We start from the raw sequence: 24,651 nt of genomic DNA on the forward strand, positions 1-24,651 counted from the left end.
TGTCTCATCGGGCATCACAGGCTTCACGGACACATCTTGTCCTGACTTCTCCTCAGTGAATATTTCTTACAGAAGCTTATACTAAATGGAACAGGAACTTAACACAGTGCATATTCCAGTGAAGTGAGCTGTTTTAGCACATGTGAACAGCTGCTCCAAAACTTATGCCCAAATCCCACCTCAGTTAGAGTCATGCATCAGTTCTGCCATCAAAGCACCTTGATTAGGTTATTTAGTCTCGCCAAGCCTCTGTTTCCTCATTTGAGAAATGGAGGAGAAACCAGTACCTACTTCATAGAGTTGCTGGATGAATTAGAAAGCACGTATGGAAAAGTTCTTGGCTCTGTGTGTGGCACCTAGAAAGTGTTCAAGCATTGGTGGCGATTGTTATTCTTAGCTAACCTCTGAGTCTGTTTCCTCTTCTCTAAGTTGGAGATGATCATCCCTACTGACTTTGCAGAGCCGCAAGATGCAGTCATTAACTTATAGCAGGTGCTCAATAAATAAATGTCTTTTTTTTTTTAATGCCCAAGATGACCAGATCTCATAATTCTATGACTCTTTTGCCTTCTTCTTCCCCAAGATTTTGGAACCTGCTGAGTGAGACAAAGATGATCCACCCCGCTGAGCATAGCTGCAGCTGTCTGTCTTAGAGGATTGGGGGAGGTGGGGTGGGGAATGAACAAGGGCTATTTAGAGCAGTCTCAGAACCCTGGAGCTTCCTGTAAAACTCTGTATTTACATACAAATACCCACTTCAACTAAACCCTCTCAACTCACAGTTAAGTGCTCTCTTTCTGCAAACCAGTCACTCAGTCTATTAAAAGGCAGCTTCAGATTTGAATCCAAGCTGCTCTTTCTACAATTTGAGGTCTTTCTCCCTGAGAGCCCAGTGAGGGTTGTTTATTTTCTCAACATCCTTCTTTGAAATCAGTCTCCCGGATGCTTGAGGGCCACACACCTTCAAACTCCCTCCACTCATGAAAACCTCTGTTGAGTCTGGGATAAATAGCTCCCCTTTTGTGGATGCATTTCCTGTGGCTTCATCAAACCTACTTTCCACTGTAGGTTTGAACTAATACGGACTTGGGAGGGAAAAGTGATAAGCTGTTTCTAACAGCCCCGGATATTCAAGCACTTCCGCGTCTTCACGTAGGCTTTCCTCTTTTAGTTTGGGAGTTCATGCAAAGCAAGGGCTATGGCATATTCACTATCTATACAGTTAAGAGAGAAATTTGTCAGGTCAGAGGTACCTATAGAAGTTACTTAACCTCTGTGAAACTCAGTTTCCTCACCAGTAAAATGGGAGTCATGACCCCCTACCCACAGGATTATATTAAGGACTAACTATCAAAAGTAAAGCTCTTGGTGTAATGCCTGGCACTTTATAACTGCTCAACATAGGCCAGCTCTTATTATTAGATTATTTCTATTTTGCTTCATCACCCAGTATAATCTCTGACTTACAGTAGGCACTGCATAAATCATTTGGGATAAATAAGTAAATAAATGAAGTAATAAATTAATACTATCTCAAATGAGATGATGATTACCTCAAAATGCCTGGTGAATGAAGAAGGCTGACTGACCTGAGAAGGGAAAGAACTTATTTTCACAGCTTCTGTAGAAGCACTGGGACCTTTGGCCATTCACACAACACCTGAAGTTGGTAAAGGCAGATTGTATTTTTTTTTTATGTTTATTTATTTTTGAGAGAGAGACAAAGCATGAGCAGGGGACCGACAGAGAGACAGGGAGACAACAGAAACCAAAGCAGGCTCCAGGCTCCCAGCTGTCAGCACAGACCCCGACGTGGGGCTCCAACTCACAAACTGTGAGATCATGACCTGAGCCGAAGTCAGACGCTCAGCCGACTAAGCCACCCAGGCGCCTCAGTTCATTCATTTTTAAAATACAATCTGCCTTGGGGTGTCTGGGTGACTCAGTCGGTTGAGCGGCTGACTTTGACTCAGGTCATGATCTCCCAGCTTGTGGGTTCGAGCCCCACGCCAGGCTCTGTGCTGACAGCTCGGACCCTGGAGACTGCTTCAGATTCTCTCTCTCTCTCTCTCTCTCTCTCTCTCTCTCTCTCTCTCTCTCTCAAAAACAAATAAACATTAAAAAAATTTTAAGTAAAAGAAGTTTAAAAAGGAGTGAACTGAAATGAAAAACATAAATAAAACGAAAACGTTAATGCCAGAAACATTCCGAGAGAGAGAGAATTTAATGGTCAGGAAGGGTTTGCCCGTCCCCTTCCTGTCTTTTGGGAATGGCCACATAGTCAAGAAGCCCCCAAGCACATCTGGAGATGCCGGTCATGTTATGGCTCTGCCACCCGAGACCCAGAGCAGGTCTCTTCCTCTTTCAGTGGAGCCTCAATGTCGTCACCTGTACACAGAGATGCTGTGGCAGGTATGGCGCAGGGAGCCAACGCAGTGATGGATTTGGAAGTGCCACGTAAACAGAAAGCATGATTTGTGTGACAGCGATCATCACACTGTTCTCAACCCACACTTTTCCAATTCCCAGAGTTCCAGGAATTCCCACTGGTAGTTCCGAGAGTCATGCAAACATTTCATCACGAGATCACGAACCAGAGCAGGTCCTCAGAGGGACTTTGCAATCGCTATCACTTAGCAGAGTCAACAGAGTATAACGGTTAATACCACGGGCCTTACAGGCCAGTTGACTGGTGGCCTTGTCCCCCATAAGCCATCCAACCTTGCCTAAGTTTCTGAAATTCAAGCTTCCTCATCTGTAATGATGTCATCTTCATAGGACTGTTGGGAAGTTAAATACAGCAACACACGTAAAGTACCCGGCACATAATAAGCATGGAGTGAATGGGAGCTCTTACATGTCTTTGCCCTGAGCTCCGTTCTCTGCAAAGACAGACTTTTCCAGTGAGATTCATCTGATTAAAAAGAAAGCTGCCTCGAAGGTAATGAGAGCTATTTGCTCTCCTGTCCAGCTCGTGGGACGCATGCTGATTACGCAGGGTCTGCTAAGAGCTTTGACTCTGGCACAGCAACCCCCATAGGCCTGTTCTCCAGCATCCACGTCTCTGAGGAATCCCCCTGGATTCCTCACACTGCAACTCAACTCGGGGGGACAGGTCGGGGCAGGGGGGTTGGGGGTGCTACTTGACGCGCACAGGCTTAAGTCAAGTATTCTTTCACCGTGGAACCAGACAGCAGAATGGCACTGATGGTCAGAGGCTAGGAAAATTTCCCCAAGTGAGACATATAGGAACAGTCAGGGCAAAGTGAGATGGTAGCTGTAGAATTGTGATCAGGGACCTAAGTGGGCAGAAATGTGAGGTTTATGCGTGAACGTAGGTTTGACCTAGGCCCCTGGCCCGAGTCAACTCCGTGGGAGGGATGCTCCCAAAAGAAAAAGAGTGGCTTCTTCCCCTATTTTCCTGCCTTGGATTTTCCCAGAGGACATCAGTATTTTCCCTAGGGACTGACTAAAGGTTTTGCGGCCAGAATTTGGGACTTTTTTACACCACTCAAGTCACATCACGGAGGCCCAGTACCTGCACAGCTAAATTCTGCTCCCCCTGGAAAGCCAGCTGCTGGTCCCCCCATTTAACAAATATCTACTGGGCCCTGACCACATGGCAGGCTCTGTGCTCATGGAAATCATACTTATTAAGAGCCTGGATAGAAACGCGGGGGGAAAAAAACATTCCTTCAAGGTCTTGCCTACATAACACCTTGATTGCCCCTATCCCGAGGACGAGGAAGGCCAGAGAGCAGAAGGTTGAGCTTGACCCAGAAAGCACCAAGGGCTGCTGTGATTCCAGCCTTAAAACAGACACAGGGAGTCAGGAGAAGAGAGGCAAGAGGAAGGAAAACACTGACGTAAGTTAGGCAAATGCAGCAAGGTGCGCTGCAGCTGGATCACCACGCAGTTTAGCCTTAATTGTCTCTTCTGTAAAATGGGACAGACATCTTACCTCTCAGGCTGTTGGCAGGATAAAATGAGATAAAACATGCAGTACCGTTTCTTGCCACCAGACAAAAAAGATAAAAACAAAGCTTTTTAGAAATCAAATGAGAGGCTGTCAGAAGTCTAGACTCCCCCTCCAGGTAAATGTATTCAATTACCTACAGGAAACCCTACCCGAGATGGAGCAGGTTTGATGTTCTCTGATGCTGTACTGTAGCGGGACCAGGAAAGACTAGGGTGAGGCAAGTGAGACTCCCGAGACACAAAAGTTAAAAAGGTGCTCTGTCTCGGGCCCCTACACAGGCACGGTCGGCAAAGCCCTGACAGTGAGTGCCTCCTTCAGTCTCGCTAGGTGCCTCCTTCCCTGACCCTGCTGCTGCCTGCATTATGGAGATACATAAAATAGAGCAGAAGAGTTAGTGGACGGAAGGTTATGCAGAGGAACAGACCAGAAGCAACGATAAGGAGTATGAAAGATCCCTAGAGATTCCGACTTCCCTAAGGGCAGGGGAAGAGCCAGATGGAATCTCAATGTTCCTTCCAGCTCCAAGGATCCAAGATTTTATCTTACTGCACAAGAGAATCATATTCAAATACATGTGCTTTCTCACCCAGATAAGGGGTCTCGTTTTTGTTTTTTTTCCTAGGAAGCAGGTATAGCTGTGAGAGGTAGGACAGGAAGGGGGAAGGATGTCTTGTGCATCAGACTCTGGGGAGAACTGGGCTCAGAGCATGCCAACTCTGACATTCTGTTCCCAAGGGTGCTTAGCAGATCATGAAGTGAGAGTAATAAAATGTCAGGCACTCTCTGGCCAGCCTAAGCCCCTTACTGCAATCAAATAAAATTGGAATTGCACAGCTGGCCATGAGAAGCCAGATGTTGGCCTAAGGATGCAAGCCAGGAAAGCTGAGGGTGACCGACAGGACCCACGCTGTGCAGTGACCCCCAAGTTCCCGGATGTCAGAGGCAGGGACACGAAACTGGACCAGTCCATAAGGACAGAAAGTGCCAGCCCCATTTCTTCCCAGGAGCCTAGGACACAGAGCCAACCGCACCACCTCTCCCCATTCCTATCCCGAGGAGGGCCCACCGGTGGAAGAAGGCTTCCCTCCACAGGTGCAACATGGGCAATGGCAAATGTTGGAGCTTTCTAAAGGTGCAGAGGCTAAAATTCATAAAACCCAGAAAAATTCTCTGATTCATGTCCCCACCTCCCCCGAAATACTGCCTTCCTCCTCCGAACCACCACAGCAGTCCGATTATGCCACCTACGCTGGGTGGCCACCTTCGATAACTGTTTATGTGCTTAATCTATTCCATCTGCTCAACAATGAACAACAAGAGGGCAAAGGCCAGTCATCAACAAATGATTATTGATTGCTACCACATGCCAAGCACTGAATAAGACAGACACAAACTCTGCCCACGTGGAGTGCTTTTTCTGTAGGCAGTGACATGTTCACCTGCACGCCTCCATAGTACCTTACGCATATGGTGGGTGCTCAATTAATCAGAAGGGTTGGAGGATTTCAGAGCAAGCGGGCCTGCAAAACTAAGACAACCTAGCACTCCACAGTCTAGTCCCTTGGCAGACAGATGACCCATCCTGCTACCTTCCCTGCTGGGTCAAGCCCCAGAGCTGTTCTCTGAGCAGCCACCACCAGTTGGATGGAGTGGGTACTCAACATACAACTGTTCGTTGTGCCTCATCTAATGCGAAACTGCCATTTCACAGATGAAGAAACTGAGGGCCATGTAAGACAAAGAATTAGCCCAAGATAACGTGGTTAGAGACGGAACTACGACTATACCCATGCTCCCCAGCTCTCACCTTACTGTTTTCCTCTGTTCCACAGTGACCTTTAAAACCCTGTAGTAAGTAAATGCCCATGGAAATACAGAACAGACTTTCCAACAACTTTTGACTAGTTGACCAGGTGCTTTCTGCACAGAATAAACAGCAGCTCATTGGATAACCTCCCTGCCAAAGCAAAGGAGATAGAACTCTGACCCAAGTCAGAGGACAAGTTGCCTGGAAACTAAGTCAGACACCCCTCATTCAGAGATGTTTTTGGAGGGCCCATTTCTGAAGCTTGGCCAGGCTGCAATTCAGTATAACCAGCTGAGAAATCAGGATGGATTATTTCTACTATAAAGGGATTAAGGGATGGAATTCTTCCCTAAACTTTTAAACCCACCTGTAAGCACACAGACCAGGGTGTCCAATCCCTACTATTCCCAACCTCCTCACCTCTTATCACTGTTCTCTCTCTCTCTCTCTCTCTCTCTCCCTCCCTCTCCCTCCTTCCCTCCCTTTCTCTCTCCCTCCCCCTCATTTCCTCCCTCACACACACTAAATGTCTTTCAGTTCTCCAAGTCCTCTCTCACCTCTAGACTGGATACATGCTGTTCCTTCTACTCAAAACACTCTTCCTCTCATATTTCTTCTAGGCCAACTCTACACCCAGCCTTCAAGTTCTACTGTAAAAACCACTTTCCCCACAAAGCCTCTTGGAAAGCCCTCGCCTTGCATTAAGTGAGGTTGCATGCCTGTCCCCTGTGTTCACTGAATCCCTCGCTCCTAGCGCTGGCCAAACCTCAGACACCTTTACTTGCACATTTTCCTCTCCCCATTTCACTCCCCTCCCCTCCCAGGCTGCACCTGCAACTTCTCCTCCAGCCCTGAGCACCTCTCCCTTGGCTGTCCTCTGCCCCTCGTCTTGTCCTTCCTCCCCTTATCCCACCCGTGACTTCCCGACCGACTCCTCTGTGCGTGTTGAACCAAGGAGACGGAATCTGTCGAGGGGGCTCCCTCTGCTAACCCAGAATGGTTCCTGGTGCTGTGGTGCCTCACAGGGTGAAATTGAAGTTGTTTCTCCCCAGTATGGCTGCCAACCCCAGCTCATTTGAAATTCAGATTGACAGCTCCCTATGGATTCCCTATGTCCAATTGATGTTGCAACAGGAGGAGGAGAACCTGAACATTGATCTGGCCTTTCTACCAACAAATCCCTGAAAAATGAATCGTTCCACTGGAGAAAAATCTCGAGACTGGATTGGGAAGAACAAAGACACAAACACACTCACGTTCCCCCCAAAAGATTCCAGACAAATGCAGATCCCAAGACCAGATGTGTATAAAAGGGGGGGGGGGGGGAGGGAATATGACAGACTAATAAAATGATGCACTAGGGCCAGAAGGACTCTTAGAGATTATTCTAACCCCCTTATTTTATAGTTTGGGAAACTGAAAGCCTCAAAGGGAAGTGACACCCTGAAGGTCACAGAACCCCCACTTCACCGGGTCACTCTGCCTCCATTCCCCCTGACCCCCAGCTTGGACGCCTACTCCTGGATCTTTCCATGGTCCATTTCATTAGGAGTCAAAACTGAGGTCCTTTAAGTACCACAGTCTCCCAGTATGACGAATCCCCTGGCTAAAAGGTGATAGTTTAACGCTCTTTCCAGTTGGTGTGGCTTTTGCCATAAAGCCTTCTCAGAGAGGGGCAGAACACTTGGTCCCAGAAGACCTCACTGTCTTTCTGAAATTACTATTAATCAAATCTGTCTAAACTGAGTCTGATTCACTGCATTACATTGCAGTAAATCCCTGGAACAATTTGCATCATTTCCAAATACTCTTATAGGGTCAGCAAATCCTAACAATCAAATGTTTCATTTCTCGGATTCATTCCCAGCTTCTCTGTTCAGTAGCTCACAGTCTATAAGCAAAGGTTCAAGTTCACCAGGGGTAGTGGTTCTAAAGGTGCACCAAGGGCTTCTTGATGTGTGGATTTACTATAGGGGGCCCTTGAACTAATTCTGTGCAAAATGTGCTTTCTAAATATAGACCGAAATGTCCATTGATTATCAAGTGGAGGGGCATGGCTATCTTGACATTCAAATAGAGACTTTGTATTTGAAAAAGAATTAGGGAAATTTGGGTCTAGGGCGGTAAGAAAAGGGGGCGGTGCTTGAGGGTGGTTCACACATAATACAGGTGAATTATTGTTGAGAAATTTTTCTTTCAGTTCTTCTCATTATCTCGAGAAGAAAGTCTCAATCAGGTGTTAACATGTCTCCAACCTTTTCCCAACATTCACTGGTCTTCCCTGAGGCTTGGGGCAAGCTCGGGCTCCGAGCTTGTGTTGGTAAGCCACATCATGCAGCTAGAATTTTAGACTTCTCTTTTGGTTTTGTCTTCACTGTTCTCACCGTGGTGGTTGCATCTATTATGGCAAACAATACTGCTTTTTCATCTGTAAGCCGTGACTATATAAAGTTCTGTTTTTAAAAAGAGCAAGTTTGAAAGAAGCGAGGCAATTTAAGGAAACATTGTAACTGACTAGCAGAGGTGGTATAGAAACAAGGCAAAAAAAAAAACCCATATTTTTGATACCCAAAAGAACCCACTGGTACATGATACACGGTCAAGCTGGGACTCACAAATCTCAAAATGTCACAGAATTCCGCTGCGACTCACTTGACAAAACAGATGGCATGGTGGTAATCCACGACTGTTTCTCCTCCGTTTTTCAGTGTGGCAACCTCGGTTGTGGGTATCAGAATGGCTGGAAGTCAGACTCGTGTTTTGAAGTTTCTGCATGTCACAGAATGTAACAAGCTTCAAAAACAAATAGGAGTAATGGCAGCCATCACCCGTGGCACTCCTCCCAATTTATAAGCCTTTCCCATACACTGTAGACTTTAGATGAAGCGACCCTTAAAAAAAATCTGAGTTCTAAACCCTTCTCTCATTAAAGTGCTGTGTGACCCAGGGCCAGTTACTTAACCTCTCGGAGTCTCCACGCTCTCAAGTTCAGGTCCGCATGCCAGGGCTTTTAGTGAGTCACCTGCCAGGTAGCCAGGCTGAAATGCTGTACAGCAGACATGGGAGCTAGGAGAACCAGAACACTCTTCAGCTTGGGGAGGATTCGGGTATTAAATGGCACATTTTGCTACCAGCAAATGGTAGGGGATAATTTGGGGCGAATTCATTCTCTCACTCTACGGCATAATAGGATTCAGGATTATGAAAGAGGCCTAAGGGCCAAGAGGGGGCTGGTGCTCTAGTAGCTGCTGGGAGGGAGTACTGTGTTCCCAAATCTTATTATCTGAGAGGAGGGGCAGGAGAGAGAACAGGAGCTCATGAAAGCTTCATAACCACCACTCCTAGAGAGGTTCTAGAAGTGAATTATAGCAGCAGAAAAGTCATAAATCACCAGTTGTGCGCCTGTGGTCCCCTTTGCTCACACCACAGCCACAGAGCATCCAGGAGTCTGGTGTTGAACGGAGAAAAGGCTGGGACTGTGGTACTGACCGAGGGCCACGGAAGGCATCTGGCAGGACTTCCCAGCCACGCGGGGCCTGTGGTGCGGCTGAAAGCGGCACTGAGACCAGAAGAAGCCCCCAGACTGACTCTGAACTGCTTCAAACACACACACACACACACACACACACACACACACACACACAGAGCAAGGCAAGAGCAAGCCAATATATTGAGTGCCCACTATGTTCCAAGAACTGTCCTAGGTGTTTTTGAGCTGTGCCTTCTCAGTTACTCCTTGTGTAAAACTAACGTGACCTGAGGCAACTGACTGAAGTTCCGAGAGGTTCAGTAACTTCCTCAAGGCCACACAGCTTATAAATAAGTGAGACAGAATAAATTCCAGTCGTCCGTTCTTTCCTCTTTTCTTGCACTATTCTGTACTATCTCTCACATTTCAGAAACACATACATGCACTACACATGCCACATCTATACATCCACTAAAGCATTCGACACATTCACACCCCATACCCCACATCCACACAGACTAACGCCATGCTTAACACACTGTCACATGAACGTCAGTGTTCATCTGGTTGCACACACATATCCATGTAACACAATCCACTGTGCATACACAGACACCTCCATCACACCCGAACCCCCGCACACGTCCATGCACATCTCCCCACTTGTACACATCACATCCAGAAACCTGCCCACATCACACCAACTCACAAACATCCATGCACACAAAACCAGTAAAATGCATTTGTCCTTCACCCTGTCAATCAAAACTAGTTCTTCACTATATGGATGAGGGGATCTACTAAATAGGAGTGTCTAAATAATCCAGAAATACCCTCTGAACCTGCAAAGGAATACCAGATTGCTTTCAGTATTCTTCATCGCTGGAGATAATAGTCTAATGATTTTAAAGTTGTTAATCCATATATGAATATTTATGAATACCCTATTAGCCAGAATATTTGATTAATTAAAGTAGCATATTATTCATTCATTCATTCACTGTACAATTACTAGGTACCAATTATGCTTGAGACACCATGGTAGACACAGTAGGGGATTAAAAGAACAAATAAACGATAAATGAAAACACCATGATTCCCCGTCTTCAAAGACAAACACAAGTAACTATATTACAAGGTAACATGGTCCGGAACCTGATAAGGGAGGGATGTGAGAGGAAAGGACACAAGGAGATATGATGGCTCTGAAGATTCTGGACCTGGAGAATAGGGACCTGAAGCTTCTGGACCTGTGCCGTCCGGGGAGCAGTGGTCTGGAGGAGCAAGTTCAGAGAGGAAGCCGTGGCATTGAGGTTGGGAGATGAATTTGCGGCACAGGCAGGACAGCTAGGTAGACGAGCCCTGCGGGTGTTTGCAAATGAGGAAAGGGGGCTTCCGGGAGCAGCCAGGTGGAGACACAGATGTGAGAATCATCCATTAGAGGTGATCACTTAAACCGTTACAACTGTGAGATCAGAAACAAGCCAAGGCGAAGAACGAGAGAGGTTGAGTGCAGATCCTTGGGGAACGCAATGTCGTACTTGGCTGGGTGACAGAAGCTCCCATCTTACACGACACACACACACACACACACACACACACACACACACACGTGCGTGCGCACTCTCATCTATGCATTCACCTCCTCAACGTACCTGCTCCCCAGCACTACACGATAGGGCTGCGTTTGCTCCCAGCTCTCTCCTGGTGTAATTTCAAGACTAGGAAAGCTCAGTTGCCCAAAGCAACCCAAGTGATTGTTCTTTAACCCTTCAGCTGCCAATCTTGACTTTTCTAGAAATCTGTACACCTTTGAGCGTGTGGCAGGGGGACAGCAGCCACTGTTGTCAGATGTCAGTAGTTCATGCTATGGCTTGAATGAGAACCTGAAACCACTTTGTCGCATAGGAATGGGGGTGGGGTGGGGACAGAAACACTGTGAAGCATCCCACAGTCTGATCTGAAATCCCCCAGTCTTGAGGCACCAAGGCAGACTAACTTACTCTGAGACCTATGTCGGTCTCTTCCAGTAACTGCCTCAATTCTCCCAACCGAGCATTTTCTAAGGTGTATGTTTCATGAGATGGTAGTCCCATACGGATAGGCTTCTAAGCTTGTTAAAGCTTCTGAGAAGACTCCAGGTACAGATGCCTGATTAAATTTCTGTTCCCAAATGCATTTGACTTGGGCAACATTATTTTTTAATTAGTGACTCTGACTCTGAAGAGAGACGCTGGGGAAAGGCTGGACTATTAGGTCTCTGAGATTCCGTCTGGTGGTGCTATTCCCCAGGAACACCTAGAAGAATGCAGGGGCCTAAAATACAGAGCTGGACCTGGTGGGAAGTTAACCCTTCAGTCTCCTCCCCAGGGAGGCCCGGCAGCCATGACTGCTCAAAACCTCAGCCTGAAGACAAGGCAGCTTCTCAGCAGCAGACACCCAGCTGCCTGCCAGGATCCCACATTGGTGGATATCTGGCCGAGTAAACCACAGAAGCTGGCCTTTCCTCTTTAAGGACCCACACTGCCTATTTCCCAGGCTGAGAACACTCTGGTGGTTCTCGGGTCTGGGCAAGGCGGGGATAGGATCACAGGGCCATCATTAACCTGCTGCTTGTCTCTCTCCCTTCTTAGCCTTGCTGCTTCGAAGGAGGCTGACGCTGCCCGCTCCGCGCCCAAGCCTATGTCACCCTCGGATTTCCTGGATAAGCTCATGGGGAGAACCTCTGGATACGATGCCAGGATCAGGCCCAACTTCAAAGGTAGAGAAAACTTTCCGTCCAGCTCCTCAGGGGTCTGCTTTCCTAGATTACAGAAGCAAGCAGCATGGTATTATAAGCAGACGGTAAACACATGGTATGAATCCCACGACTCTTTCCTCTCCCAGAGGCAGACATCGTTAGTCAGTTCTGTCTTCTCCCCACCAGGACCGAAACAAAGCTGCAGAGAATCCAGCTCGACAGTACCCTGGTTTCCAGGAGTCAGTATGTGCGTGAAAACCTGTTTGCTCCCTCTGGTTATGAGGGACAATTGACAAATGCGGGGAAATGGGTTCACGTTTTGTTTCAGGCACAGACTTTACACTCTGAACTTGGATAAGCCTCTTCCTGTCCCTGGGCCTCAGTTTCCTCATCTCTGCGGTGATAGAGTTGGCTGGATCTGTGGTTTTTATAAACTACGTTCCACGGAGCCCTCAGGCTTTTCCCACCATGTGCCCCAAAAAGGAGCAGGGGGCATAGCGAGCAAGCCCACCCTTGCTTCCCCCCACAGGCAGCTCTGGTTGTATTTGTTTCAGAGAAGAAACTTCCAGCTAAAATGCATCTGCTGAAAGTTCCCAGGGATTGCTATATAATTTTGAGATGTTCTAGCCTAACTCAGAGTCATGATTTCAAATGGCCACAGGGACTGGGCAGGTTACTTAAATGAGTGAGGTGAGCCAAGAGGAAGGCCAAAGGGAGTTGTAGCGATTCTGGAGAAATAGAGGTGCAGGCCTCTCTGAAGCGGGCGGCCTCTCCCCAGCCCCAGCCCCAGCCCATAATTACCTGCAGGAATGAGGGAGGGCCCCATGTCACCAGATCATCCAGTAGTCTAAGAAGAGCCAGAAATCAAGATTTATGCAAAATGTCCTGATTCCTAAAACATGTGAATTCAAACAGAACATGTTTGCAAGCCAGATACGCTGGGGGGTGGGGGTGCAATTTACAAATCCTCACCAAACTGATCTGGAAAGCTTCTTTTCACTCTCAGAGTCCTCTGAGATCTTAACGTCTGTTACAAGAGGAAGCCAGCTCCCTTTGTCCATGGATGCCCTGGGAAGTTGTGGCCATCTCAAACTACTGAACAGAGTTCTGCAGGTGTGGTCCTTAAGGGGCTCCCTGTGCACGCCCGCCTTCCTCCCGGTACCCCTGCTGAAATCTTATTTCGAGGACCAACTGCCAGCCTCCTAATCAATTCTTGATTCCAAATGCCCTTCCGCACTGTTCCTTTTGGCTCAAGTGCAAGACCAAACAAGGGATGTGACAGCGGATAACAGCTTCCTAATATTTGCTCACTTCGCTCGCCATTCTCCAAGTACCCTTCTCACAGTGCTCTGCAAGTGGGGTCGGTTGTTTGGGGCCCACTTCCCACTCCTGTTTACCGTGAGGCTCCCCTGGCACCTTCTCTGAGGCCATACCTTCCAGCATCATTTAGCATGACCTTGCCTCCCTCAGGGACAGGTAAGTCAGGACCAAGGTCGTGGCCACAGGGTCTGGGCCCAAGCCCTTCACCAGGGTCACAATTTCAAACGCCCAAGGGGATCAGGTATGGCACATGAGTAAAGCAGGATGGGGAGAAGGAAAGAAAACCAGTAAGCACAAGTTCACCTAAGAGCAGCCATTTCTCAGGTCCTAACAGTAGCTGCCAGGTAGGAATGCAGGCCCTGGGCAGCAGGCCTTCCAAGAGAAGACTTGAGGCTGGAGTTTGCTGTCAAATCGTCCAAGTTGGCAGCTAAATCACATCTTTTAGGAACACCATTGGCCAAACCGAATACATTACAGACCTGACCACCAGGTTGCCTCCGTCGCCGCTGGTGGTTTTCGGGAATTCCAGCCCAGCATGCCCCCTGGTGGGCTCTCTTGGAACTCCATCCTGAGTGCCCTGGGCTAGCTCTCCTAAGGAGGAAAGCGTGTGTTGGACGTGTATGCATCCAGAGTACAGGTGTTAGCTTTCCTTTATGCATAGCACTGTACGTGGCACGTAGATGGCCCTGGATAAACCTTTCAAAAATGAATGAATGAAACAAAATATATGCTAAGGCTTAGAGCATCCCAAGGGATGCTGTCAAGACTTCAACTCAGCTACGTTTACTCAATTCTTTGTCTAATGCTAGCAATTTATTTGTGTATTCACTCATTTATTTACTTATTTGCCTATCAATGGACATTTTTTTTAATTTTTTTAACGTTTATTTATTTTTTTTTAATTTTTTTTTCAACGTTTATTTATTTTTGGGACAGAGAGAGACAGAGCATGAATGGGGGAGGGGCAGAGAGAGAGGGAGACATAGAATCGGAAACAGGCTCCAGGCTCCGAGCCATCAGCCCAGAGCCTGACGCGGGGCTCGAACTCTCGGACCGCGAGATCGTGACCTGGCTGAAGTTGGACGTTTAATTGACTGCGCCACCCAGGCGCCCCTAACGTTTATTTATTTTTGAGACAGAGAGAGACAGAGCATGAAAGGGGGAGGGCCAGAGAGAGGGAGACACAGAAACTGAAACAGGCTCCAGGCTCTGAGCTGTCAGCACAGAGCCTGACGCCAGGCTCGAACTCATGGGCCACAAGATCATGACCTGAGCCGAAGTCGGCCACTTAACCGACTGAGCCACCCAGGCGCCCCTATCAATGGACATTTTTAAGGAGTAAAATTTCACCCAGACTATAAAACTATTGAATCAGCTGAGAACAAACTGAGGGGTGATGGGGGGGGAGGGGAAAGTGGGTGATGGGCATTGAGGAGGGCACCTGTTGGGATGAGCACTGGGTGTTGTATGGAAACCAATTTGACAACAGATTATATTAAAAAAAAAATTATTGAATCAAGCAGGGCCCTTCTCCTCCCCAGTCTGAGAGCCTTACTTTGAATATCTGGGCCCCAAATCTACAGGACTAGAAAATGTCTTAGACTTTTTCCAAACCTGCAGTGTCTCTCCCCCCTTCAGTCTCCTCCAAGTTGGGGGAGGAGAGAGAGCACCCCTCTCCCCACCTCCCCTTCCCAAGAACTAGGAGGCAAGGTTTCTCCACTCTCCCTTGTGGTGAGAGCTGAAACATTGGCATGAAGTGTCCCCTGCCCCCGAGCCCCATGGTCCCTTCACACTCCCACTCAGGCACAAAGAAGATTCCCCACAGCCCCATACAAACCACAGAGCTCCTGAAGAGGCCATGTAGATAAGGCCCCTGTGACCCTAACACAAGAGGAAGAGGCCTGCATTGTTTGAAAACTGCACAGAGTGATTAATCACTCAGCAGTCTCCTTCAAGCACCAGAAATTTTGCCTGCTCCTGAATCTCCTGAAGGCAGGGGTGGCTGGGAACAGCAGGCTGAGTCTGCAGAACACCGTGGCAATGCAAAGCGTTATATGGAAGTACAGAGCACTAATATCGGAGTCCACGCTACCGACCCGATAGCGTGACCCGGAGAGAATCACTTGACATGTCTGCGCCTGTTTCTGCATCTGTAAAATGATCCAGTAGGACCTAGGCCCTTCCAGCTCTGGTGTTCTGTATCTTCTCTAAGACTCTGTGTAGGATAATGGCTCCCAGGATCAGGGGCACAGCCTAATACAAACACATACACAAAAGCAAATTAAACTTTAATATTTAATGAAATATATACATTATCCTGCTGCCAAAGGCAGCCAGATTGTAATTTTCTCAAGGATAATTTGATTTCAGATTTATATCAATGAACCGCACCTCCCCCATGGGGTCCCTTCGGCTGGTACCCTCTCACACACATAAATCAGGATCTAATTTGTATGGGAGTCACAGCACCACACACTTGCAGGGCCTGGGTGGGGGCTCTGGGTGTGTCATTTCAAGGCATGGGCAGTAACTTTGGGGGGCATCTTAATGGTATGAGACTGAATGAAAAGAAAAGCCCGGTCTGAGTCTAAATGAGGACCAAAAAAAAAAAAAAAAAAAAAAAATTAATGGGTCTTCGTTGAAGTGGTAGTGACAAGGAGGCAGGCTTCCTCTCAGCATAAGGGAAATTTTTTAGCAGACAGAAGTACCCAACTATGGAAAGGGCTGCTCAAGACAAAATGAGTTCCCCAGTACTGGAAGTGTTCAAGTGCTCAGCCTCGAATGGGTAGCTGGTGCCACCATAGCAATGGTTCCTAACCTTGGCTGTACATGGGAATCACCCAAGTTAGCTTGTTAAATAAGAGTGTCTGGGCTAATCTCCAGGGCTTTGGGTTCACTGGGTCTGGGGTCGGGCTGAGGGATCTGCAGTTTAACCAGTTCCCCAGGTGATTCTGCTGCAGACAGCAGGCTGGGAAGGAATTGATTAGGTGACCTTTAAGAAACCTTCCAGGCCTGAAATCCTGTAACCTTGTAATGCAAATGGAGAGCTTCCTTAAAGGAATTCCAAACCAAAGGAGCTCAGAGTGTCTACCCAGGTCAAGAGCTACTGTCCCAGACTGATGGGGAAATTGTTACCCAGAAACAGGAAAAGGCATGCCTAAATAAAGTAGCCAGTGCGTATTGGAGCTTTATCGAAAACCCAGGGAGACTGGCACTCCCTTGGAGGGAAAACCTGGATTCCCACCAAAGACTGAGTCCCTTCCTACACACCGAGATTTCTGAAAAGAAGGAAACTTTGGCTGAGTTTGGGAAAAATGTTTGGGCTACTTTTTAAAGAGGGACAGAAGGGAGGGGGTAACAGAGGACACAAGGATTGTCTGCTTCCTTCTTTCCACAATCAGAAAACTTGGATTTGACCCCTGGCTCCACCACTTGCTGGCTAAATAAACCCAAGGAAGTTTATTAAAACTCTCTGCTCCACAGCAGGGACGATAAATTTTTTCCGGCTCCCACAGGACCTCATGGGGATCAAAAAGAAAGCAGACCTGAAAAAAATTCACAGATTGCACATTGCAATCTTCACGTGAAGGATTATGAGTTCTCATCCAAGTATTACCATTTTCAAGGTCAGCTCAAGGTTTATCACCTTCCTGAAGTCTTTCCTAATGACTTGCTCCCCAGCACCTCTCTCATACCTAGACCCCTATTGCTTATGGCAATCTTAACCCGTAGTCTCACATTCCTCTCTGGTTATTTTATACTGGTCCCCTTGTCAGCTCATGTGAAAGCCCAGCGCTTAAAATCCTGGATTCTGCCACTCTGTAACCTTAAGCATGCCCCTTCCTTTCCTCGAACCTCTTTCCTCCAAGTATAGAGAGCCACCAGCTTTGGAATTAGATAAATCTGAAATCAAACCCTGGCTCCACCATTTACTAGCTGTGTGGTCATGAACAGATAACCTCTCTAAGCCTCTGTTTCCTCATCTGCAAAATGGAGGTAATAACCATGTCTTCTTATGGAGTTGTCGAGAGGATGTAATGAGACAATATCAGTAACACTCTTAACACAGCAGCGAACCCTGTAATGCTCAGTAAATGGTAACTGCTACAACTAATACTATAAAATGAAGAGATTGGGCTTCAACTGGACAGAGGTCCCCTAGCAATGAGATCCCAAAGAGCAAATATCTCGCCATTTGTTTCCTATCCTTTTCAGTAGAATTCAGAAGCTTGCCTAGCAAGTATTTAACAAAGACTTATGGTCTTCCCTGGAGGTTCCCTCCGGATTCCTCAGCTGGTAATTCCCATCAACGCCCTTTCAGGCAATCATTCTTGGTTCATAAGTTCAAGGCGAGGAACTTGCTGTTCCTGGCGATTCCCAAGATGGCCTCCAAATGTTGTAGCCGTAAATGCATTTCAGCCACAAATTAGAAGACAGCCGATGGGGTTTGGGGAAGGGATTTCAACCATATGGCAGGATGATGAATCATCCTGTGTTAATGAAAGTACATCTCAGCTCAGCCTCTGGTGTTCTGTACCTGGTGCTCACTTGGGGACCAGGGAATCTGGCATAGCAATGTAGCTGGGAGTCCCAGCTGCTCAGGGGTGGGGTAGAGGGCAAGCAAGGGTCTCCACCACCAAGAGGGATCCATCCCTGGAGTCAATGTCCCAACAATGGGTCCTATCCTGTGGGTTTCTTCCTGACCATGGAGCTAAGCAGCAATCTCTCTTGATTGGCAGGTCCCCCGGTGAATGTGAGCTGCAACATTTTCATCAACAGCTTCGGCTCCATTGCTGAGACAACCATGGTGAGTGAGTCAGAATACAGGCTGCTATTTCCCGCTGGGGGGTGTATCTCTTCCAGAAATATGGCACCCTCTGCATTGCACTTCCCTGAGGAGGTGGGGAATCTGGTGGGGTTTGGGGTTTCTTTGTTTTTTTGTTTTTTTCAGATCTCTAGTGTATATCAGACTTGCACATTTTTACTGTCCTATTCAATGTTTTGGGTGAAGACATGCATCTGAAAATGGTCAAAGAGCCAGCAAGGCTAAAACATGCCAAACACCCAGGATCACAGGAACAACATTATAGCAACAGGCTGAAGTTTTAGATGAAAAGAAAATACAAAGAGCTGCTTATAAGTTTACAGCTCAACTGTACAATAGCAGAAGACAGCTTATAGAAGCTGCAGTGGGTATACTGGGTTGATTCTACTCCTCTCTCTGCTTTTGTATGTCTTTCAAAATTCACATGGTAACAAGTTTAGAATAAGTCAACTATAATGGGGGTGCCTGGGTGGTTCAGTGGTGTTAAGTGTCCAGCTCTTGATTTCTACTCAGTTCATAATCTCACAGTTCATAGGTTCGAGCCCCACATCGGGCTCCGCACTGACAGCTGCGGAGGGAATCCCAGCTTGGGATTCTCTCTCTCCCCCTCTCTCTCTGCCCCTCCTCCTTGTGCACGCTCTAGCACATGTGCGCGCTCTCTCTCTCTCAAACTAAATAAATAAACAAAAATAAAATAAAACAAAATGAAATAAACCAGCTATACTGGAAAAAAAGACTAGAGGGGAAAATATAAAAAGGTTAAGAGCAATTATCCCTGGATTGCAGATTTATGGATAATTTTCAATTTCCTTCTTTCAGTATTTCCCTACTTTTTGAATTTCTGCAAGGAGCAAACATTACATTTGTGATTATAAATAAATGCAGTGACGCTTTAAAAATTTTTTTCTCAATCCTTGGGGAAAAAAATCAATTGTACTTGTTTCGAAAGGAGTGATCTAACTCATGAGAAAAGAATTAAAGCAGCCTGAAGAGTCCTCTCTTTAGGAGCAGACTGAGAGCAGCCAGCCAATCACCAAGTCCTATAGACAGATGTTACTGCCAGGAATCCTCTCAGCCACCCATTTCTGGACATCCCCGTCCCCCTAGTCTCATTCAGGCTTCCATGGGGCTTGCTCACATTACTGCAAAAGAGTTTTAACTCCCATCCTGCCCCACGCCCATCCTTCTTTCTCACACACTGGCCCTTCTAAGACCACAGATTAGACCACACCACTGCCCTGCTTCCACACCTCCCCTGTGGCTCCCCCCAGCTTCAGCATTAAGCCCCCTTCCCTTGCTGACTGCTATTCTCCTTTAAGTCTATCCTTGAATTACCTGCAGAGGCAGACTTCACATTCTTAACACGCGTGTACACGTGCAAGTTCACATGTGTGCTTGACCCAAGGCTACAGTGAGTTCTTCCCACCCATTCTCGTGACACGTTTGACAGTCCCCATACTAGCCCTTACCACACATGCGTACCACCGTTAAGAGTCTGCTTATTCGTCCCTGTTCTCCCTGTAACGCAAGTTATTCTGGGCTGGAGGCTTGTCTCGTTTCCTGTGGTAACCTCAGCAGCTGGCACAGTGATTTAATAACGGGTACTCAATAACTTTTCAAAATAAATAAACCAACTCAAATATATTGTCGGTTGATTGACACGGTGATTCAGTCCTAAACATTTAGAGAGATTAGATCTAATCTTTCAGTCCCAGACTGGCAAAAATCACTGAGCTCTATAGATCATGGGGCAAATGGTCCAAAATCTGTCCTTTTGTAAAGAGGCCTGTCTTCATAGGATCACAGAGACCCTGCCCACATCCAAAGGACGAATGATCAAACTCCTTAAAATTAATAGGCGTCTTACCTCCAAATGGAGATGATCCTACCTGTTGACTAGGAACAAATCCAGCTGCTTTTCACTGGGCATCCAGGTCAAAAAGCCAGGTTTTCCCATACTTTGAATGGATGTCTTAAGAGTGCCTAAGGAGCCCCCCTGCTTTTCTTCTTGTCCCTCCCAAATCAGAAGCTCATTGACACTTGCATTATTCACTCTTTGTGTGGTGAGTATTGACACTTCTGCTCTTCTTCTGGAATAGTAAATAGTTATCAGATCAAGTCAGGGACCACCTAGCTATGTAAAGAACTTGGTTATTTGAGGACAGGTATACATATCCGCTCTCTACCCCCACCCCAACTTGTTTCTATGTGATGGCCACAGATCTTGACACAGATTCCTAATGGAAGAGCAGTCTGCCTTTATTTTGTGTGGTGGTTAAAAGCCAGAGTCTGGTGCCACATAGACCCAGGCTCACTCACTATATGTGAGGAGCTGATTTGTTTCATGTCTTTAAGCTTCAGTTTCCCTGTCTGTAAAATCCCAGTGGTGACTAACCTACTGACTTCCTTGAGACATCATGGGTGGAAATTATGTGCAAGAGAGTGTTTAGCACAGTAAAGAGTTTTTGTAAGTGGTTTTCATGTTTCCCATGATAATGCTGATGGTGATGGTGATGATAATGGAGACCCCAAAATTATCAGTAATTAGCTATACAATCTTGAGCCTCAGTTTCCCCCTCCCCCATGTCTCCTGTCCACCTTTCCAGACTTCACTCCTGCTGCAATTTGCTCTCTACAGAGACAGTGTAACAATTAGGACACAGCCCTCCATGGCCAGACCAAACCTGAAGTTCAGCTCTGTGACCTCAGGCAGAGTAGCCTGAGTCAGCCTTCCCATCTGTAGAGTGGGGTACCATCCGCCTTGTGACGTGTTATGAGGACTAAGAGACAAAGCACAGAAAATGCTAAGCGCAGTGCTTGACACAAAGTACACACAATGAATGTCTGCCATTACTTTTAAACACTCCTCCTAATTTTCAACACATTTCACACTCACTGTCTCTTGTCAGATTCCTTCACTAAAACCTTGGTCCTGCAACCACTCTCTATACAGTAGACATGGTGGACACTATGTCCCCCAGTTTGCAGCTGAGGAAACAGATTTGGAGGCATCACATCACAGAACCAGTGAGCTCCCAGGCAGGGATTAAGATCCAGTTCTCGAAAGCCAGAGAAGGTGTCTGTTGTGCATCAAACCACCACAACATCAAAGGGCCAAGACATAGGAAATGGAGGGACCACAGACCCACACAGCACGCTTATGCAACCACCTAAGTGTCATCAAACGTCGAAATCCAACCTCTTTTAAGTAGTCTATTGTTGAAAGTGCCAAATTAAAAGAGGTGGGATTTCTATGTTTGACAACACTTAGGTGGTTGCATGGAAACCAATTTGACAAGAAATTTCATATTTTAAAAAAATAGTAAAATAAAATAAAATAAAATAAAATAAAATAAAGAAATCCAGCCTCTTATGGTGCCAGGCTCAGTATGCCTCAGGAGGGAACAGTCAATAATGAAAATTGAGATAACCAACAAGGGAGGCCCGGGGGGCCATGGTCCCCTGGGGTGGAGATACATAATCTCTAGACAAAGAATGAGAAACTGGCAATGATGTGCCTCCTTGGGAGTGTTCCACAGGGGACAGAGTTTACTCCTTAGTAATTAAAGTTAATCCAAAAGAAGAGTTACCATTTTCAGCTTGTACATTCCACAATACTGTGATTTTTCCCCCCACTGGGTCCTTAATTATCTGTATGTGTTTAATTTACTTTGCAGATGAATTAGGAAAAACAAAACATAATACCTCAGAACTAGAAAAAAAAAACCTTAAGAAATTGTCTAAGACAGGCCTTCATTTTACAGAGAGGGGATCTGATGGCTAGAGTGAGGACATCACTTGAGCAAGGTCACACAGCATGGAGCAGGTGGGACAGAAACCCAGGTCTAATGCTGTTTGCAGCAGCCAAGGCCTCCCCTCCCTCGCAGCTTCTTTCTAATGTAGCTCCCACCAACCAAACCCTTTGGACCACTTTCCCATTCAAGCCTCTCTCCTTGTCACTCAAAATATGTTTGCAGAGCAAGACTGGACCCATATTAACACAATAACAAGAGCAACAACCATGTCTAAATGCTACTATGTGCCAGGCAGTGTGCAGAGCACTTTTGCCAATATCATCTCATTCAGACCTCACAAAAGCCTCTGTGAGGCAGGAAATGTAATCCCCATTTTACAGATAAGTAAGCCAAGGCTCAGAAACATTAAGTCACTTGCATAAAGTCACACAGCAGATCAGTGGCAGAGGTGGAATTTGAACTGAGATCTGTCTCACCCCAAAGGCTGTCTTCTCCTGAGCCAAATATAAATATTTAATCCCTGGATGTTTGGAATTACCCAGCCCTTGCTTGTTTCCTTTCATCATAAGGAAATCAGAGATGAAAGGGAACTTCACTGAATAGACAGGCCCAAGCCCCCAGACTTCCAGCCCAGCACTCTGCCTCACCAAAAGCACACAGAGCTGACTGTGCTTCCTGGGACCATGGTAATATGAGCATAGTCCCCATGCCAGAAACTTTCCAGCCTGTGTTTGTTCTCCAAGAGCAGCGGGAGTGCATAGCAGCTCTATAAACAGCTGGAGTCCCCAGGCCCGACTGTCTGCCTCCCAGGGCCTGGCTTTATTCACTGGAGCTAGCAGACCTGAGAGCAGAGAGAGGCAGCCAGGAAAGCAACAGGGGTCTCTATCCATTCCCGACGAGGGGAGGGCTGAAGCTGCCAGCCCTTCATCTGACCTTTCCAGGCAGTTTCATTGAGTCTACACAGAAAACGAAGGTAGAGATTGGAACAGGAAGGGAAAGAGAGAAGAGGGAGAGGGGTCCTGAACTAAACAGCCCCTTTGACAGGCCATGAGAGAAAGATCTGGAACTAGAACCCAGAGGGATCCATCCAGCTTGTCTGGACACATGTAAGTCCCTATACTGCAGCATCTATGTGTCCGTGTAGTATTTACACACATGTGTATATTGTGGGATTGTGCATTTGTGCAGATGTACAAAGAGGCATGTGTAAATGTGTATGCTAGCTTACAGAAAATGAAACAGGGAACATCAAAGAGAAATGTGTATGACCAAGCACAGATACGAACATAAGTCTGTTTCTGTGGTGATAAATGTACATGTAAATAAGTGTGGATGTGCACATATCTGTGTGCACACATATATGTAAAAGTACTTAAGAGTGAACGCACATGAGGTATATTATCTTCAGTTATGCAATTATATATGGATATCTGTGAATATATGAGCACATATTTAAGTACAAATCAGCATCTGAGTGAGCACATTTATGTGTGTATGTATGTACACATGAATATGTGTATGTACAATTACATGTGAATAAGTGAAAGAGAATTTAAATGTGTATCGGTATGTGAGTATGTCCACACACATACATGCGCAGGTACATGTGTGAGTGTGTATATGTGGGGACACATGGATAGCTGGAATGCATGTAGAATATATGTAAACAAACGTGAGAGAGAGAAGAGTGTATGCGTGTGTGTGTGTGTGTGTGTGTGTGTGTGTGTATGAGTATGTGTGTCTGTGTGTATGTGTATTGACACCATCTGGGCACGAATCCCAGTGTTTCCATTATTAGGACATGTGCTCCAGGCTCTCTTGCCAAGTCTTGGGCTGGCCTGGCATAGAGACAGGCACACTGTGTCCATGACCCCCAGTGACTGGTGAAAGTCTATCCAACTCTAGTCTACAAGTTTGGCCTCCTTTGTAGATATTAAGGAGCAATGGACAGAGTCCTGAACCAGAAATCAAGAGACCAGGAGTTGAGTTCTAGCTCTGCCACCATTTAATGCCACTCAGACTCAGTCCCCTCTAGGTATCCGGCTTTAAGAATGGTGTGTAGGAACACATGAGTAATAGGTATGAAAGCCTTCTATGAATGCTACAGAAATACAAAGGATTATTAACTATTTTTTTAAATTTACTTATTTATTTTGAGAGAGAGAGAGAGAGAGAGAGAGAGAGAGAGAGAAAGCAGGTGAAGGGCAGAGAAAGAGGAAGGGAGGGAATCCCAAGCAGGCTCAAAGCTGTCAGTGCAGAGCCAGTCACGGGGCTCGATCCCACAAACCGTGCGATCATGACCTGAGCTGAAACCAAGAGTCAGACGTCTAACCAACTGAGCCACCCAGGCACCCCTAAAGGAGTTAACTATTGAACCAATCAACCAAGGACTCCAATACATAAGCCTAAGGAAACACCTTCTTAGGTTTATTTCTTCTGTTCCCTATTTTATTCATTTATTCTTTCCACCTCCGTTATTAACCACATCCTATACATGCTGAATATGGCATTAAGCTCTAGGAATAGAGTTCTGTTTTACTCATATTAGGCTAGGCTTTCCTGCAACAACAAACAATCCCCCAAATCTCAATGTCTTCAAACAACAAAGATTGATTTATCACTCATCTAAAGTCTGCTATGGATATTTGTGAATATATGAGCGCATACTTAAGTATAAATCAGTATAAAGCAGATGTGGGGGACTCTCTAAGACCACTGCCCTCCCTGTGGTGGCCGAGCGTTGCATTTCCACATCA

General features: G+C 46.5%; 1 protein-coding gene across 2 annotated transcripts in view; it reads left to right on the forward strand.

Annotated features, from left to right (window-relative positions):
* The window catches only part of GLRA1 (glycine receptor alpha 1), an 83,781-nt gene that overhangs the window by 22,050 nt on the left and 37,080 nt on the right, over window positions 1-24,651 (forward strand). For both annotated transcript variants that reach the window (XM_003981371.5, XM_003981370.5), the window contains exons 2-3: window positions 11,889-12,016; window positions 18,055-18,122. In XM_003981371.5, coding sequence (XP_003981420.1) covers window positions 11,889-12,016; window positions 18,055-18,122 — 196 coding nt within the window. The remainder of the gene's footprint in view (window positions 1-11,888; window positions 12,017-18,054; window positions 18,123-24,651) is intronic.

Source organism: Felis catus, chromosome A1 (genome assembly GCF_018350175.1).
Source record: "Felis catus isolate Fca126 chromosome A1, F.catus_Fca126_mat1.0, whole genome shotgun sequence".
Classification (NCBI taxonomy): domain Eukaryota; kingdom Metazoa; phylum Chordata; class Mammalia; order Carnivora; family Felidae; genus Felis; species Felis catus.